General features: G+C 41.5%; 1 protein-coding gene across 2 annotated transcripts in view; it reads right to left on the bottom strand.

Annotated features, from left to right (window-relative positions):
* Positions 1 to 11,095: 11,095 nt before the first annotated feature.
* Positions 11,096 to 17,404, bottom strand: part of Fam171a1 (family with sequence similarity 171 member A1) — a 120,758-nt gene continuing 114,449 nt past the window's right edge. For both annotated transcript variants that reach the window (XM_020171582.2, XM_074056602.1), the window contains 2 exons: positions 14,916 to 15,030; positions 11,096 to 14,019 (listed from right to left, as the gene is read on the bottom strand). In XM_020171582.2, the coding sequence (XP_020027171.2) occupies positions 12,333 to 14,019; positions 14,916 to 15,030 (1,802 nt within the window). In that variant the 3' untranslated portion in view covers positions 11,096 to 12,332. The remainder of the gene's footprint in view (positions 14,020 to 14,915; positions 15,031 to 17,404) is intronic.

The raw sequence follows: 17,404 nt of genomic DNA, 5'->3' as shown, positions 1-17,404 counted from the left end.
TGGGTAAACTGTTTATAAAAATTAATTTAGTTGAAATAACTGAAATTCAATTGGAAAATTTGCGATGTTATGTGGGGATCAGTTTAGCTTTATATCTTCTAGATATATCTATCTAGGGTCTTAGGCTCAAAGAATCCAACTTGGAAGTTTGATGGCTGTGTCCTAGCAAGGAAGAGTGAAAGACAGCCTTATCTGACCCTCGGTTCCTGCTGACATCTCTCTCCACTTTTCTCAGGAAACTCTCTGACTTGACTTTCTAAACTAAGTCCAAGTCTTGCTTCTTCTTTACATCTAGCTTAGCCCACCCCTTACCACAGCAGCCCTTATCTGCTTACACTTGGGCTTCAGTTAGGACACAGAAAAGGCACCCATTTCTAAGTGGAGAGTTGTGGTTGACATCTACTGAGGCCTGGATGAGGTGATAGCATGTTTATGTTCTATTCTTTGGGCTCATATCATTGGTGTGGGGTCAGGCAACATGCAATCAGAAAATCAGCTACCAATGGATTGATTCCTACACAAATTTATAGATGTACTGCACAATGCATAAAAGGCTTGGCTTAGGGCTTAAAAGAAACAAAGAAGTTGAGTTAGTTAAGAAAAGAAAGGAGGAAGGGAGGATTCAAAAAATTAACTTAAAAACAATTAAATGATCACAAACATGGGATTTACAAGACAAATTATTTTAAAAGCTCACTGTAGATCCATTTATTAGAATTTATTTAAACAAAACAAAATAAAAATGATGCATGAATAAGGCAGCTTCTGTAGCCATAGCAGGTTCTGAAAATGCCAACCAACAACACTATCACACTGCATTTAAGGAAAAACAGACATGAGGCATAGAAAAATAGCTCACTGACTTCAGCCTAGTCAATCAACTAGTCAACTGGTTACAGCTTAACTAGTTAGTTGTTTATAGCTTACTGACTTAATTGGCTACAGGGCTTTCCACCAGCCAAAGTCCAGAACTGGTTAAATTCTACATTGGTTTGGTCTATTGGACCCAGGGCAGGTGCTCAGTCCTGATTCATGGCCTCCCCCAAATATTATTTAACGAGTTCATCAGACAATTTCTGCATTTCAGCTTTGATGGAAGTCTTTGCTCTCACTCTTCTTAATATTTAGGGCTGAGACTGTGTCTTTTGTGAACTGAGTTTGAGAATGACTATGATTACCACTCACAAAATTCAGGATTCTTATGTACCTTCTGGGCATTTTTCATGGGAAAATACTGTAATTCAAAGGCAGAGAGGTCAAGAATGCTCTTTAGTTCTCATTTGAAGAGTGGAGGACATCCACAATGTGGCAAGATGAGACTCTGTTGCTTTGTCGTGGTGATTGATGAAAGCAAAAATTGGTCAGTATGAATTATATAGGATTTATGATGAGAATTTTCATCTCCTTCCATGGAAGTCAGGTTAAAAACTTCTAGAAGTATGTATTTCAGCTTATTTACTCTTGCAAGCGCAAGCATGTCCTCAAATGTCGAAGCTGTAGTGTGCTTTGCCAAACTTCGTGTGAGAAGATAGCTCATTTTCACTGACTGGTTTATTTCTAGGGCTGGAGTGGAGCTGACATGTGGTCAATGAAGACAACAAGCAAACTGAGTCATGGTCAAGTATGTAATCATTCACTGTGAGACTAAACAGGAGCAAGCCCTGGTTCTTCCAGTGTTCCACTTTCCCCAGATCAGAGTATCAGGTGGGTTAGTCCAGGGTGTGGGGGCCATCTTAGTGCCCAGGAGGTCCTGAACAATGGGCCACTGCCATTTTAGAGGCTCAGGGGTGGGGACCTGAGACCTTGATTGCAACTCCTCTCTGAAGAGTCCTGGCTGTGCACTGACTCCTGTGTGGGGAAGGCAGTTGTCCCCATCATGGCATGAAACGGAAAGCCTTTGTAACTGCTGATGGCAGGGCCTGAAAAATCACATACAGGTTTTTTTGTTGTTGTTGTTGTTTGTTTTTTTGGTAGTACTGGGATTTGAACTCAGGCCTTGTGCTTGTCAGGCAGGCGCTGTACCACTTGAACCATGCCTTTAGAGTCCCTTTTTGCTTGAAATTTTTTGGGTTTTTTTGGATATTTCTTCTTCTTCTTTTTCTTTTTGATGGTACTGGGGTTTGAACTCAAGGCCTCATGCTTGCTAGGCAGGAGCTCTACCACTTGAGCTATACCATTAGCTTTTTAGGCATTTTTTGAATAGGGTCTCAAATTTATTCCTAGGGCCAGCCTGGATGCAGATCCTCCTTTTTACCCTTCCCATAGCTGGGATGACAGGTGCATGCCCCAAACCCAGCCTTTGGCTGAGGTGAGGTCTCTCCATTTTTTTGCTCAAGCTCTGAACTTCAATCCTCCTGATCTCTGCCTCCTCAGTAGCTAGTATTACAGATGTGAGGCATCACATCAGGCTGCACATAGATTTTTAAACACATTTAGTATTCCTCAGTTTCTTGGGCTACGTCTGGCTAATAGAATATTTTATTTCTGGACTCTGTTAAATGCTGGTGGTGAACTTGAATGAACTGCTTATTGGGAATTTATAGGAAAACTACTGGGGTATTTCACATAATGGAAGGATGGGAGGAATAATGTAATTATGGGAACAGCAGTAATAGAGTTGCTTTAGGATCTTGAATGCTGCCAGAGCTCTGCTCTTGGCTCTCTTGGAGTGTGCAAACTCATACTACCTTGTGGCTTGGCCACCTTAGACAAAATTCAGACTTCATTGGAAAGTTATGGGGCAGGTCTGATAATGAATGGAATGCAACTACTAACAATTTCAGACTTTCTTACCTTGTACTTCTGCCACTTGCTCTACCTTTCTCAGTTTTAGTTTTTTCAAAAAATGGCATAGAAGAACTCTGGTCCCTACCTGGACCAGTCACTATGGCAAGGGTGACATAGTAAAGACATGGCCATTGGGGTTCACTCTGCTTATTGGGTAGCATTTATGGGAATTATTAGTCAGAAAGAGGCATAGAAAATTTCTCTGTAAACACATGACAAGAAACAGCATTTAAATTCTATATTTAAGAATACAAAGAAAAGGATTATTAAGAAAATTTAGCAAATACTTTCTCACCTGACAAATACCTTGATTTCTACGGGAAAGGTCAAAAGTCACTACATGGTTCAGTAACTTCATTTTTATTTTCTTGGCAAATTCATTCATCAGCTAGTATTGCTACTGAGTTCTTAGTTGCTTTATCTATCTTTATGTGACACTCTTCTCTCCTCATGCACATATGCACCTTTGCATGTACACATGCATACACCTGCAAATCCCAGGATACAAAGTGAATGAAAGAGGGTTTGGCTCCTCAGAGTAACAGCATTTCCTCCTTCCCTTCCCTCTTGACTTTCACCTTCAGTGTGCAAACATTTTGGGTGAACAGCGCAAATCATTCCTTCAATGCACTTCTCTGGGAGTATACCTGCCTATTTATTACTTTTCCAATCATAACACTTTCCTGAAGATACAAAATTTATTCTATTAGCCAATGAGAAGGTTGTTTAAAAACAACCGTGTGTTATATTATGCCTTGAAATAGGTTAGAAGGATGACTATTAGTTCATATTAAAGAAAAACTGATGTTTCATATATAAAATTCATTGCAGTTTCTGATGACCTCCTTGGCTACTTATTTATTGATGCTCTTATTCCAACAATGATCAAGGGAGATAGGTACCATATTATACAATAATATCCTTAAAAAACAACTATCTGTCCCAGCTACATGGGGTGGGAGGCAGAGATGAGAGGATTGTAGTTGAAGGCCAACCTGCAAAAAGCTAGTGAGACCTTATCTCCAAAAACAAGCTGGGCGTGGTGGTTCACACTGGTAATCCCAGCTACTTGGGGGATGGAAGTAGGAAGACCCTGGTCAGATTCGAGCCAGGGCAAAGTGTGAGGCCCTACCTGAAAAAGAAATTAAAACATAAAGGGCTGGGGTCCTGGTTCAAGTGGTAGACTGCTTTCCTATGACATACAAGACCCTGAGTTCAAACTCCAATACCACCCAAAACAATAACAACAAAACAATCAAAAAACCACATCTACATGGGCTGGGGATGTAACTCAGTGGTGCAGTGTTTGCATGGCTTGCCCAAGCTCCAGGTTTGATCCCCAATGATGAAAAAACAAAATAAAACAACAAAAAAATCCCTCACCTGAGACTCTCAAAGAAAGTCACCTGTGTTCTGTGTTGCCTTCTCCAGGTTCCCTTTCCCTTCTAATCAGAAAAGGGCAGGCTCCTCCTCGAGAAAGACCTTACCCTCCTTGGCTCTCACTCACAACAGTGAGAACCTGTCTTTCTGGCCTCTTTGATTTCCAATGTGACCCAAGCCATTATCCACTTGCAAGTAGTTACTTTACTTTCGGCATCATTATGCCTCTTCTGTGTGTCTCCTGGTAGCAAACACAAAAATTTCCACTACTAGACACTCGATCTATTTTAACTTACTTTCCTATCTTTGGTCCTTAGAGCGACTAATGTCATAGGGCTCCAAATGTCCCACCTTGGGGAGTAGGTATCAAATTATCTTTCTGAGACTTAGGATATCAGTAACTATTTCTATGTTTCTGGAAGGAATTTCTAATTATGTTGTACTATTCATCAAGATGTCAACATTCTGGAAAACTATCTTTTAGTGTTCCATCTGAAAATAGCACTATTTAATAGGCATTACAGAGGGACGAAGAACATAGATGAATATGGGAAATTACTTGCTTCTGTAGTTGAATTGTTTGTGATATGGCAGAAATACTCACCTTACCAGATTTTGTAGGTGTGTTAACTTTCCATCACTATAGCAAAATACCTGAGGTAATTAAGTTATAAGAGAAAAGGTTTATTTACTTTCTGCCCTGGATCAGGTGGACTGGTTGCTTTGGGCCTTTGGTGAGAGTTCTGGATGGCACCTATGTGTATAGAGCCTGTAGGAGCAAACTGTTTACCTCATGACCCAAGAAGTAAGAGGGAAGCAGAAGAGACTGGTGTCCACAATCCCCTTTGAGGTATACTCCCAGTGACCTAAGGATCTCCCACTAGGCCCCATCTCCTAAAGATTCTGCCACCTCCTAATAGTGCCATCATGGGGCCCAAGCCTTTAATGGGGACATGGTCCTTTGGGGTCACTCAACATCCAGTCTATAGCAGGTAGAGATTAAACAAGTTGATCCATGACATGGATTTAGGAGACAGGCAGTGTGCTGCCTCCAGAGATCCCCAGAATGAATCTCTGTGAGACAGCACAGTGCATCACACTCTGGGTTCAGCCCAAACCCTAAGTATTTGGGTAACATTGTAAGCCAATGTCATTGGATGTAAAAGTGGACAAATGTCACTGCTTGAGCCATAAACAGGACAGTTGTGAGAGTCAAAGCAAGATAATGTGTTATGAAAGTAGATTGTAATATGAAACCCTTCTTGGAATTAATATTACATTTTTTATGTGGTTGGTTTCCTTGTTTCCCTGCGTGGTTCTGTTACTCAGGATTCTTCATAGACACATATGTATTTATAACCTCTTGGTTCTGTATGTTATTATATGTAACACTACTCACACATACTCATACTCACATAGAGATTTTATTATGGGGATTACAAGGACTGAGAAGCTCCACTATCTTCCATCTGCTGGAAGCAGGAAAGCTGGTGGTGTAACTCAGTCTGAGCACCAGGGGAGTCAATAGTGTAAATTCCAGTCCAAGGGCAGGAAAAGATGAAGTCACCCACTTCAAACAGTGAGGAGAGAAAATATCTCCATTCTTCTAATGCACCAGAAGTTAGTCACCTGTCCGACCACCAAAGACAAACTGACACCCAGGACTTCTGACTGCAGTCCAGGGTTCTTTCTTCAACCCAAGAAGCAGAATAATTAGCATTGCTTGATGCTTTAGATTCAAGTGACCATGTGTCTATTGTGGGCAGAATGTGGACAGATGGTGGAGGGTACAAAAGAGCAGGGGATGGAGAAGCAGCCAGCCCAGGTGGCTGCACACTGGGCTAGGAGATGGGCATGGTCCCCATGTGGTCAGCTCTCTGAGTGTGGGGGTCATCTCAACACTGGTGGGTTCAGTCTTCAATATCCTCCCTGTGACATCATCATGGCTCTTACCTGTTCTAAATTCTCAGGCTCTTTGATTTCTGTTCATCCTCTTGAGGTGTAGATGGTCTTACAGCAGTGACCGGCCACTTGGCAGGTACCAGGACACCAACATCAAACAAGTCACAGTTGATGTAAAATACGGAAACATTTGCCAGGTATTTGGTGTGTATTTATATTCACAGCTTTGAAAATGGTTTTCAAGGAGTGGCGGAAAGGCTGACGATTTTGACCTCCTGTAAAAGTGCAGCTGGATCTCTTCTCATCTATCATGGTAACTCTCCTTCTCCATCACCTGCTGTCGCTTTCTATTTCCTGGGCCACAATAACCATCATGCCATTTCAACAGGTTCTCATTGATGTCAAGGGTTGTCATAAAAGCCCCAAAACGTAATTACATCTTCTTTTTATTATGGTGAAAATAGCAAATATGATATCATGGAATTTAAAAAATCATGCCTGCCTGTAACTTTACTTGCCTATACCATTTTGTCCTCCATTCCAGTGTTCTGTAGCAGTGACATGTATGAGAGGAGGGGCCCAGGAAATTGTATAATTTATCATACTGTGACCTAATTACTTTTAGGCTTTCTGGTCTTCCTTTTTGATTCTGGTCTCATTTTTGGGAGGAGTTGACCTCACTGTTTTTGCATTCACCTGAGCTAAATTATATTAAATAAGGTTTTAATTGTACAGGTTTCTGTTGCTAAGTGGTGTTCCCTGTCTCCTGGCATGGTTTAGGGACACTCTCATGGATTCCTGCCGCTTCCTGCAGCTGGACTTGTACTGAGAAGATACTGATTCTTTTCCAGTGAACATGGCCCCTTTGCATCCTGAGTTGCCACTAGAGCCTGGTGAACAACTTCACCTATGTTCTCCTGTCCTAACTAGAGGTTTCCATCTGAAGCTTCAAAAAGCTAAAATAAGGCCAGGTGCAGCGACTTATGCCCAGCTACTCCAGAGGATTGTGGTTCAAGGTCAGCTTGGGGGAAAATAGTTAGCCAGACCCAATTACAACCAGAAATCTGGGTGTGGTGGTGTGCACCTGTCACCCCAGCTCTGTGGGGATGTAAGTAGGAGGATCCCTGTCCGGGATGGCCCAGTCCAAAAATGCAAGACCATATCTGAAAAATAACTAAAGTAAAAAAGGGCTGGGGACTTGGCTCAAGTGGTAGAGCACCTGCCTTGCATGTGAGGCTCTCGGTTCAAACTCCAGTAGCACCAAGAAACAAGAAGTTAAAGTAAACAAATCTTAATGAAATAAACATTATGATCTGGAGTCATAAGCCACTCACAATTTAGTATTTATGGAGAGAAGCAGATTGCAGAGCAGAGTGAGCACCTTCTGTAGGAAATACACACTTCTATGGGTAAAGCATTAAAAACAGCAGAAGGTCAGCTAAAGTCTCTTGATGGCAGTATTTGGTGACTGTGGTTATTTTGTTTGTTTGTTTTTTTTTTGAGATAAGGGATTGTGATGTGCTTAGGCCAGCCGGGAACTCAACATGTAGCCCCACTGGGACTTGAACTCTCCACCCTCCTGTCTCTGCTTCCTGAGTTTAGGGATTACAACTGTGAACCAGTGCACTTGACTTGTACTTCTAATTTTTACAAGAATGGTGAATGTAGGCATTGTATAACTACAATATATGCTTTTTGAACATATATTGTGTCAAAAATGGAAAATAACTTGGAAAAACAGAATAAAGTTTATAGTTTAGTTCATAGTATTGATCTATAACATTGAGTTCTTAGTTCTGACAATTGTCCCATGGTTCTGTGAGATGGTATGTTATAGAAGGTGGATGAGGAGTATGGGAACTCTGTACTATCTTTGCAACTTGTCTGAAAATCTAAAGTGATTTAAAAATAATTAAAAAGTGAAAAAGCAAGAGATTAGGTTTGGGGCTGGTTGACCTATGGCTTTCTGTTCACAGTGTGCCAGAATGGAGTCATGAGATAACATTCTAGGGATTTTGTAGGTCAGGTGTGAGACACAATGATTAGCCAAAAATAAATTTTATGAGTTTACAATTGAATTTTACTAAAGCAAATGTAGTATTACTTAAACCTCATCACTTCCTTATTGTTTACTAGTCAATTCTTGTTATCTGTGGTAGTTACATTCTAAGACGTATATAACACAGGATTGTTACTATCCTACAGTGAGTACTATCCTAAAACCACTGCTACTAGGGGAAGCCAGGGTTAAGTTCCTGTGAGCCTCTGGTCACAACATTTTATCAGCTGATCAGCATAACCTTAACTAATGTTTCAAGACACCTTATTTAATATATACTGATGACTTATGAACATTGCCAGCACTGTGAGAGCCAAGTGAAGTGTCTGTAACACATGGCTTTTCAGCCTCTTCTCATATTTAGGACCACTACCACTACACAGCATTTTGGCACTAGGCTTGGTTACCAGTTTTGACAGTAATATTGCCAACAGAAAGCATAAAAATGCAGGCAGAAAATGTGGTAGTGGCCAAGCATGTGAATTGGCCTGAGAGCTAGAATAAGAAGGCAGAAAGTTGCCTTGTTGAAACTCAGCTGGGAAAGTGTGCCTGGGGCAACCCAAATTTTCAGTTGTTCTGTGAATGTCCATGAAGAGCCCCAAATTCACAATGAGCATAGACTTGGGGTCTGCAAATAAATTTTAGCAAAGAGGCAAATTTGCAAATCTAGAATCTGTGAATAATGTAGACCAACTATGCATTTTACTGTGATCTATGCTTCTGAGGACATTTACCTCCACTGCATGGGTTTAATGGGAACATGATGTAACTGTGTGCACCTTCCAACTCTTGTGTACAGTGGTATTACACCAGCTGTGGGAAATTGGCCACACTGGGAGTATTTACGATACAGAAACTGGCAACTACTACCCATTGAAGCTTGGTTTGCTGATTGTCTAGATTTAAGAAAATGATGGAGGAAATTTTAGTAATGCAAATTAAACTTAAAACAGTGTAGTGTCTGGAGCCATTACACTGCGACTACCACAAAAAATTGAAGATCTCTTCTTCCCATATTCACGAGCTATCTGATTTGGCAAAGAAGTCCTTCCATGATTGGTGAATGAGTGACATTCTAACATATCTTTTTGTCATTTCAATTTCATCTTCATCATTATGGCAAGGAAATAACAATATTCTCTTAAGATCTACACACTTACCAGTCATACTGCTGTGCCAGCTATATGATAATCAACAAAAGCAGAATCACTTGTCCTAGCAATTGTGTTTTATTATTATTTGTAAGTTGTGTCCTGCACATCCTTTGAACATCTACAGCTTAAATTTATATCCAGAGAGCTGGTTGTTTAAGCAACATATCACTGCTTCAAGTTGAGTGACCTCAATTATTTTACCACCATGTCTCCATTTAATTAGGTGCAAAACAAAGAAGGATTATAGATACTTTCCTCATAGATTTCAGTATTGTTCTAAAACTTTGTTTTGAAACAGGGATGCCATGGACCTCAGCCTCCTCTCATTAGCCACCTCCTCTGCAGGGCAGAACCTGGTCCAACTCATCTGTGGGTGCACCCTCTCCCACATTTCCAAAACTGGCCCTGGAAAGCCAAGTGTCTAGATTGAACCTGCAATCCCTGTGCAGGCAGGAGAAAACTCACCACTAGGTGGCATGAGCAAGATGTCTTTGATGGCTTTTGGTCCTTCAAACAACATAATTATTTGGAATACTTGACAATGCTCATGATCCTCTTCAAGCTAGAGAGAAGATAAGTGAAGTGTTTCAAGTCTGCATTCACGGTGCTCTGGCCAGAGAATTCTAGTCTTGTGATGAGTGAGGGTAGCCACCCTGAGAAAAAATGTTAACCTTTGAGTCCCATTGTGGACAACTGCAAAATAAACTGAACTTCATCTATGGCAGAACCAATTCCCCTTTAGCAAACCCACTTTCATTGTCTTCCACAGTGTACAGTGTTTGTGATCACTGCTGGCTGCTCAGTACTTTCCACAATTGTGGCCCTCCCAGGTATGTCTCACCTAAGGAGGAGTCCTCAGAAAAGCAGCCCTCCCCTGCCCCAAATCTTCCTGCCAGACCTCCCAAATTGGTGCCAGTTAGTGGTGCTGCCTGCTTATCACAGGTAACAAGCACTAAACAGTTCTTGAAACTGTCATGTTAAGTACCTTGAGTCCATTGGTAGCCACCTTAGGCACAGTCTCAAAAGGCCGGGGACCAATGATAGCAGGAGGGTTTTCCTGCATCCTCCCTCCCTCCCCCATGTCTGGTGTTGGGTATTACTGGAGAGGCAATTTATTTTTCTTTGAAGGGGAGGTGATAAATAACTCTTCCCCAGAGTCCTAGAAAAGTCTACAAGACTTCAGCTGCCACCTGTTGGCGAGAATGTTCCCTCCAGAAGGGACCACACCCCAATGGCTAAACCATAGACTCCTGTGCACTTGTCTCCCTGTTGGGGACTCTCTCAACCACTTTCTCCCTTTCAAGCCAAAAACTAAACATTGCCATTTGAGAACTAAGATAATAAAAATTAGCTCCGTTAATTTTCTGCTGCATGGATTTCATGAATGAAGATTTTGTAAGGAAGATGCTGACTGTACATATAGCTGGCTTAATTTATTTCCACCCTTCTTCTGTGTTTTAACATGAACTCTATTAATAATTCTGATGGGCAGTATTACATATCTGGAATGATTTTGGTCCTTTTAATGAAATCTTCTTGAGGGTATTCCAAGGTGGATCAATACTGAACATAAAACAAGTTTCATATAAAGTGCAGACATCTCTCTTTACCTGAAACACAACGAAACATTATCTTGTGTTCTTGAATGAAACTAAAGACAGACAAAGGTGGAGTCTAAGGATGTCAACCCCAGTGGAAATTCCTTGGTGCCTCCAAGTTCAACAACCGACTGTCAAGGAATGAATAAAAAGTCATAGAGACAATTTTGCAACAGATAATGGTTCAGAATGAGTTAAAATAACCACAAAGACAGTTTTTATTTCTTCCAAGTTTATTTTGAATTTTCATTTTTGGATAACCAAGCAGCTCTTTAAGGAGAATGCACAGAAGAGTCATTCTGGCACTTTCGGATAGTACATAAGATTTTTTTTTAATAGTCACATTCAGTCCCCTTGCTCAATCCATAGTCTCCCGTTTGGTGAGCAAGATGGGCCCATAGGATTCCAGAGTTAATACGTAACCGTATATACAAACAGCCAGTAAAACCATAATGGTGGCTAGCGGCCAAAGGAATGGAGGAGGGGAGGGTATCTCTAACGTGCCCTCTAGTCTATCTTAGCTAAACAGAACCCACGTTACACATGATAACTAGAGAGTACACTGTGTTGAAGTGAGAATGCTGAGCACGAATGGCACTTGGCAACATGCAGTTTAAAGAAAAGGGGTATCATTTAATAACTTTATATAAAATCCAGGCAGTTCAATTAAAGGGGTTAAGAAAAAAGCAAAAAAGTGAGGGACTGTCTGTTGTCACTGTAAAAAAGGCACTTGGAGTTAATGGGACCAGAATTGAAAGACTCTTAGCTGATAAAAATTTCAGTATGGTTTCATTAAAAGGCTTAGATGTTAAGAGATGACACCTAGGAGTTCCTGAAGGGAGACACTGAAATAAACCACTGAGAACCAGAACAGATTAAACTGAGGGAAGAAAATTTTTACAACCAAATTGTACTCAAAAAAAATAAGCAAACCCCAAAATGAAAGCTAACCAAAGCAAAATCTAAGCAAAACCAAGACAACGAAGCAGCGATGCATAGCTTTCCTGTGAGATAATGCCTATCTGGGGACACTAAGTGCCCACCTAATTTCTCAGTAATAGCTTCACAGTAGCATTATCGTGATAAAATGGATTCAAGCAATGCAAAAAGAGTTTCATCTGTTCCCAGAATCTGAGGGAGAACTGAGGTGATCCTTGGAGCATAGTAATATCATGTGTGTTTTTTTTAGCGTCCCTGGTGGTGGACATGTCAAGTCTGTGGACTGACATTCAGACACTTCTCCAGCCATTAGCCTGGAGGGCCAGCATCCACCAGTCATCCTTTTTTCTGAGTAATAACTTTGATTCCTTTCCACCACTGACACAGCAATGTCAATGCAGTAAACATCTACTTCATGTTGTTGTTCAGCTTCCTCCACAAACAGGTCCACACTTCCGGAAGAAAGGATATTTGGCAATTTTATATTCCACAGTTGGCTGGCTCAGAGATGGCTCATTTGAGGTTAAAAGCCATCAGAGGTCTCTCCTCCCGTTTCTGCCAGGGGCTTTTCTTGTCCTCTCCTTGGTCGTCATCATCATCATCCTCTTCGTCTTCATCATGAGCAGATCTTCTCTGTTGAGGACTGGCTAATGGCTCTGGGGGGCCGTCTGCAGTTCGTTTGGTCGTCTCCTCCTGCAGGCTGGGCAGCTGACCCCCACTCCTCCGGCTTGAGCCTTCCAGTAAGCATCGCAGTGCACTGTCCTCAGGGGTGCAGACTGTGGTCCCACACTCACTGCCACTCTGGTCCATGTCATCGAGGTACACGAGCTGCGTGTAGGTGGTGCTGTCTGGGGCTCTGGGTTCTTTCTGCTGGTGCTCCTGGACAGGTGGGTGGCTCTGCTGGAGAGACAAAGGGTCTCCCCTTCCCTTGCGGGCAGATTTTGGTTCATTCATATCCACACCAGAGTCCAAACTGGCATCATTACTTCCATTTCTTCCAGCTCTTTGGAGATCAATGTATGAATGTCTAACGTGAGCATTGGACCTTCCATCCAGGGAGACAAACCATGCTCGTGGGTGTGGGAGTGGCTTCCCACCCCCAAGTTCCATCAGTGCCTTCTCTGTCAGGAGCTGCACCTCACTGTTCATCTGAGCCAAAGCTGCATCATTCAAGGAGGCTGGGATGGACAGGGATTCTGACATGGATGCATTCTGAGGGCTCCACTCCCGCGTGCCCGCCTCCTGCAGGTGCTGTTGAGAGATGGCCTGGGAAGACAAGGGCTGGCCCTGCATCTGAGAGGATGGGTGTGGGAAGATCCCTGCATGAGGGTTGGAGAGCTCAGCCTGGAGCCTTCCAATATCCAGCTGCTGGTCGGGGACAGCTAGAGGTTGGCTGACATAGGAATGGTCCCCTGGGAGTTTCATATAATGAGCAGGGATGACCAAAGCAGGCAACACTTTTCTGTAAATGCTATCATTGACCTGGTCCACAGAACTACAGCAGATCAACTGGCCTGGCCTTGGGAAAGATGTAGGTCTCTCCAGGTGATCGACTGATCGCGACATCATACATTCAGTAGGTCTGCGGTCCAGCAGTTGTTCTTTTTCAGGGGAAGAAGGTGAAGGGTACATGTGTTCCTGAATGGTGAGTTTGCTTCCTGCTGATGCTGGGCCTTCTCGGTCCTGCTTTTCAAATAAAGGCTGGGAGAGCATAGCATTGTAACTACCCCTGTAGTCATCCTTGCTGGGGGACTCGTAGCCTTCTCTTTCCATAGATTTTCTTGCCTTTAAGGGAAAAATCTCCACAGATTTATGGTAGTCTTTCCCTAGTGTCTCACTTGGCGTCAGGTTATCAAAGGATGCTTGGCTTTTATCCTCTTCCTTATGGGACAGCAATTCTTCCCGGGAGCTAAATTCTTGTGAGGTACTGTAGGAGAGCTTCAGCATGGGCGTATGCAGGTCCCCCTCTCCACTGGGGGACATCATTTCTAAATGGACCCCACTCATCAGCTCCTTTGTCCCTGGGGCCTCTGGGCGGCCATGACTGGAGACAGACAGTGGACCAGGAAATTCTGACACCCGGCGAGAAAATAGCAAGTTGATGTGCGACATAGATGTTGACTGATCTCGTTTGGAACTCTCAAGGGCTGCTGGAAGCTGCAGTTTTCTATGATGCTGACGGGGTTTCAAGCATTTCCTCCTGTGACCAAAGACACGACCCAAACACACAGATTAGATATTCTCATGATGGCAAAGTTTCAACTTTCAGGTAAAATCCTAATTCCAATTTACACAGGAGAAAGAAAACAAAACATCTAACCAGTGGCCAGAAGCCCCCTCATTTCACACCTGCATCTTTATTTTAACTCAGCGCAGCATAATCTGGGGATTGCATTCTAAGACTTTTATAAAAACAGTCAAGTTATTCACTCAGCAGGGATCACCCAAGAGCCAACAGTAGACATTCTTACTAACTGAACAGGCAAAGCATCAAAAGAAGAATAATTCTGCTTTGATCTCAAGAGCATTATCTCTTAACCAGTGTTTAAGAAGGAATATTCTGAATCATATGGCCATTCCAAAACTGTTTTCATAACCGGCCTTCTAAACAATGCTACCCATAGCATGCCTTATGCATCCCGTCAGTTCACCTGCAACTTAGATCACACATTTTTCCTTAGATATTCTTTGGGGTTTTTAAAGTTTTTTTAATTTTATTTTTGAATTATCATAGATTAATAATGCAAGAGGATTTCACTGTGGTAATTCCATATATGAGTAACACTGTACCTTGAACAAGTTCACCTCCTCCATTACACTCCCCCCCCCCTTTTGCAAGCAGTGCTCTAGCACACTTCCATCCTCTTCACCCCTCAGTGGCTTTTCCTTTCACCCTGATCTCTCCTGCTAGTTCCCTCTTCTCCCCTAGCCCCCACGTACATTCACGTTCCATTATTATTATTGCCACCCAGATATTCTTTCAGGAGAAGAAAAAGCAATCCAATTTAGGGAAAAAAAAAGACCTCCATATAAATGCTTCTAAATACTAACAAATTCTGCATTAAAGAATATATTGCCAAAATGGTAATACTTTACCTGCAGTAATATAAAAGGAGACACAGCAAAACCAGAAGTATGAAAGCCATTCCTCCTAATATGGCCAAAAGAAACACAGTGTGATACGTAGTAATGTCCTGTGCTACAACGGGACCTAGAGGGCCAGAAAATGACATTTTAGAGTTTTGAAAGCCTTAAAAAAAAAGAGAGACAATCAGTTGAGAACATAATGCTTTTTCTTCCTCGTCCTGGCTAGGGCACAGAGCAGAGATGAAAACACCCCTGAGATAATGAGATTGTGGCACCCCCATTTCATTCCACAATCAACACTACCATGGAAGCTTCAGTAGCTGGTAGGACTTAATACTCAAATACAAAACGCAGTTAGTAAACAAGTGAGCCTCATTCAGCAGCATGTTAAGCATTCTAAATAAACGATCTCTTACTAAAGATAATTTAACCAGTAGACTCTCACGTCAAGTGATGGTCTGAGGACCTGGGGATTTTATTTGCTGAAAAAAAAAAAAATCACAAGATCTTATTCTCACTTTTTCTGGGCAGTCACTATTGCTGTGTGGCGCTCCCTTTGCTTAAATGAATCAGTTTAAATATATGATGTAAATTTACTTTAAGTGTGACAAAAATGCTTTCCATTTAAAGAGTGAAATATTCCAGTTAGGTGCTGGTGGCTCAGATGCATAACCCTAGCTACTTAGGAGGCTGAGATCAGGAGGATCAGAGTTCCAGGCCTGCCCAAGCAAAAAGTTTGTGAGACCCCATTTCAATCAATAGCTGTGTGCAGTGGTGATGTCTGCCATTCCAAGCTACACGGGAGGCTGAGATCTGGAGGATCTTGGTTCTAAGCCAGCCCAGGCAAAAAATGTTCATAAAACCCCCATCTCAATGTGTCTGCCATCCCAGTGATGGTGGGAAGCTTAAAATAGGAGGATTGTGGTCCATGCCAGGCCTAGCATTAAGAAAAATAAAATAAATAAAAAATTCCTGTTTAATACCTTTTGAAAAAGGCTAGACTTGCATGGCTGCAGACCTCTTTCAAACGTCTAGATAAAGTTACTAGAGATAAAAATATTTTCTTTTTACTCCACATTGTAAAGAATCCCAAGAGTTTGACTCATACTCTTGATGTTCAGTAGTAGGCAAATCTTAACATTACTGTCAGTAGTCTTAACATTACTGACAACAGACTGATAGCAATAAGAAATCCTATGCAAATTATAATTTTGGGGGCATTTATTGGTATCCAGTACCCTGGCTGTATACCAGTTCAGGAAGGGACAGCCTGTGTTTTTACATTATTTCAGGTTACCATAAACACTGATTTACTTATTTTATTTTGAGTATTGATATCCTAAGAGGTCATTTCTTTAGAGAAAGCTAAGGAGACAAACTTCTTAATTTAAGAGATAGATGAACCAAGGGAGGTTTACCAATGTTTGAAAATAGTGACATTTTCTGAGACCAAAGGATGACACCATTTTCTTCCAAATATAATTCATGTGGGCTTAATGTTTACAAAGTTGGGAAAATAACTCATAACTCTATACTGCCTTAATTATTCACAGGAACAATTATTTATACAAAAGCAATGTCCTCATATGTAGACAAAGCCTTATTAGAAACCACCAAGAAAACCTGGGTACCTGGATCTGATCTTTAGTACTACAACAAACAAACAACTCCTCCCTCCCCATCCCCTCTCTCACTCCTCACCGCCCCCCCCCCCCACTGCAAAGAAAAGGAAAAAAAAAACCAGGAAAGTAAAAGAAACCTTTGGGTACATATGCAAATCATTTCCAAGTAACTAAAGTTTGGTTTGGTAAGGATTGAGAATATAATTATTTTAACCTCTGCCAGTGGAAATTTGCATGAAATTAAACAAAACCCCAATTATTTTCTTGGTTTTGCATTTGTGAAAGCATAGCACTGTAATTTGTTTTAATAAAAGTGATGGCTGTGAAGTTAGCAGTATATGTATCTGTCTGTGCTATGTATGATTTTTATAGCTTTGAGCCTCTTCTTTCACTGCTAGGAAGTCCCCTGGGAACCCATGTCCCACAGTCCCTTCTTTCCTCTTTATGAAAGCAGATATTAATCTGTCACAGATGGGAAAACTCACAGCCACAGTTGTTTGAAATATATCTAAAATAAAAGTTGACTTTAATGCATGAGCTTTGTGGCAAGTTTTTTTTTTTCCTTCTTTCCTTTTCTGTGTCTGTGCTTTGATATTTCATATTAGGAAATGAGGCATTGCTGTACCCTGTTCATGCTTCTAATGTTATGAGAACGATTAGCAGCAAGGAAAACACACACGAGGTAAAATTTTTCTCAGTATGGGAAGACAGAGCTCATGTGACAGATTTCTCAACACCTATCTAAAATAGCTTCCATCATATTAGTTACTTTGGGAGTCTAAGTGTTAATTGCCGTGATAATCCCATTGCTAAAATATTTTGAACTTTCATTTGGCAACTGCCTTCATGGGTAATTTGCAAGAGATACCTTTTACT

Source organism: Castor canadensis, chromosome 15 (assembly GCF_047511655.1).
Source record: "Castor canadensis chromosome 15, mCasCan1.hap1v2, whole genome shotgun sequence".
NCBI lineage: Eukaryota > Metazoa > Chordata > Mammalia > Rodentia > Castoridae > Castor > Castor canadensis.
Note: the sequence above shows the minus strand (reverse complement) of the source record. Positions and strands in the feature narration are given on the sequence as shown.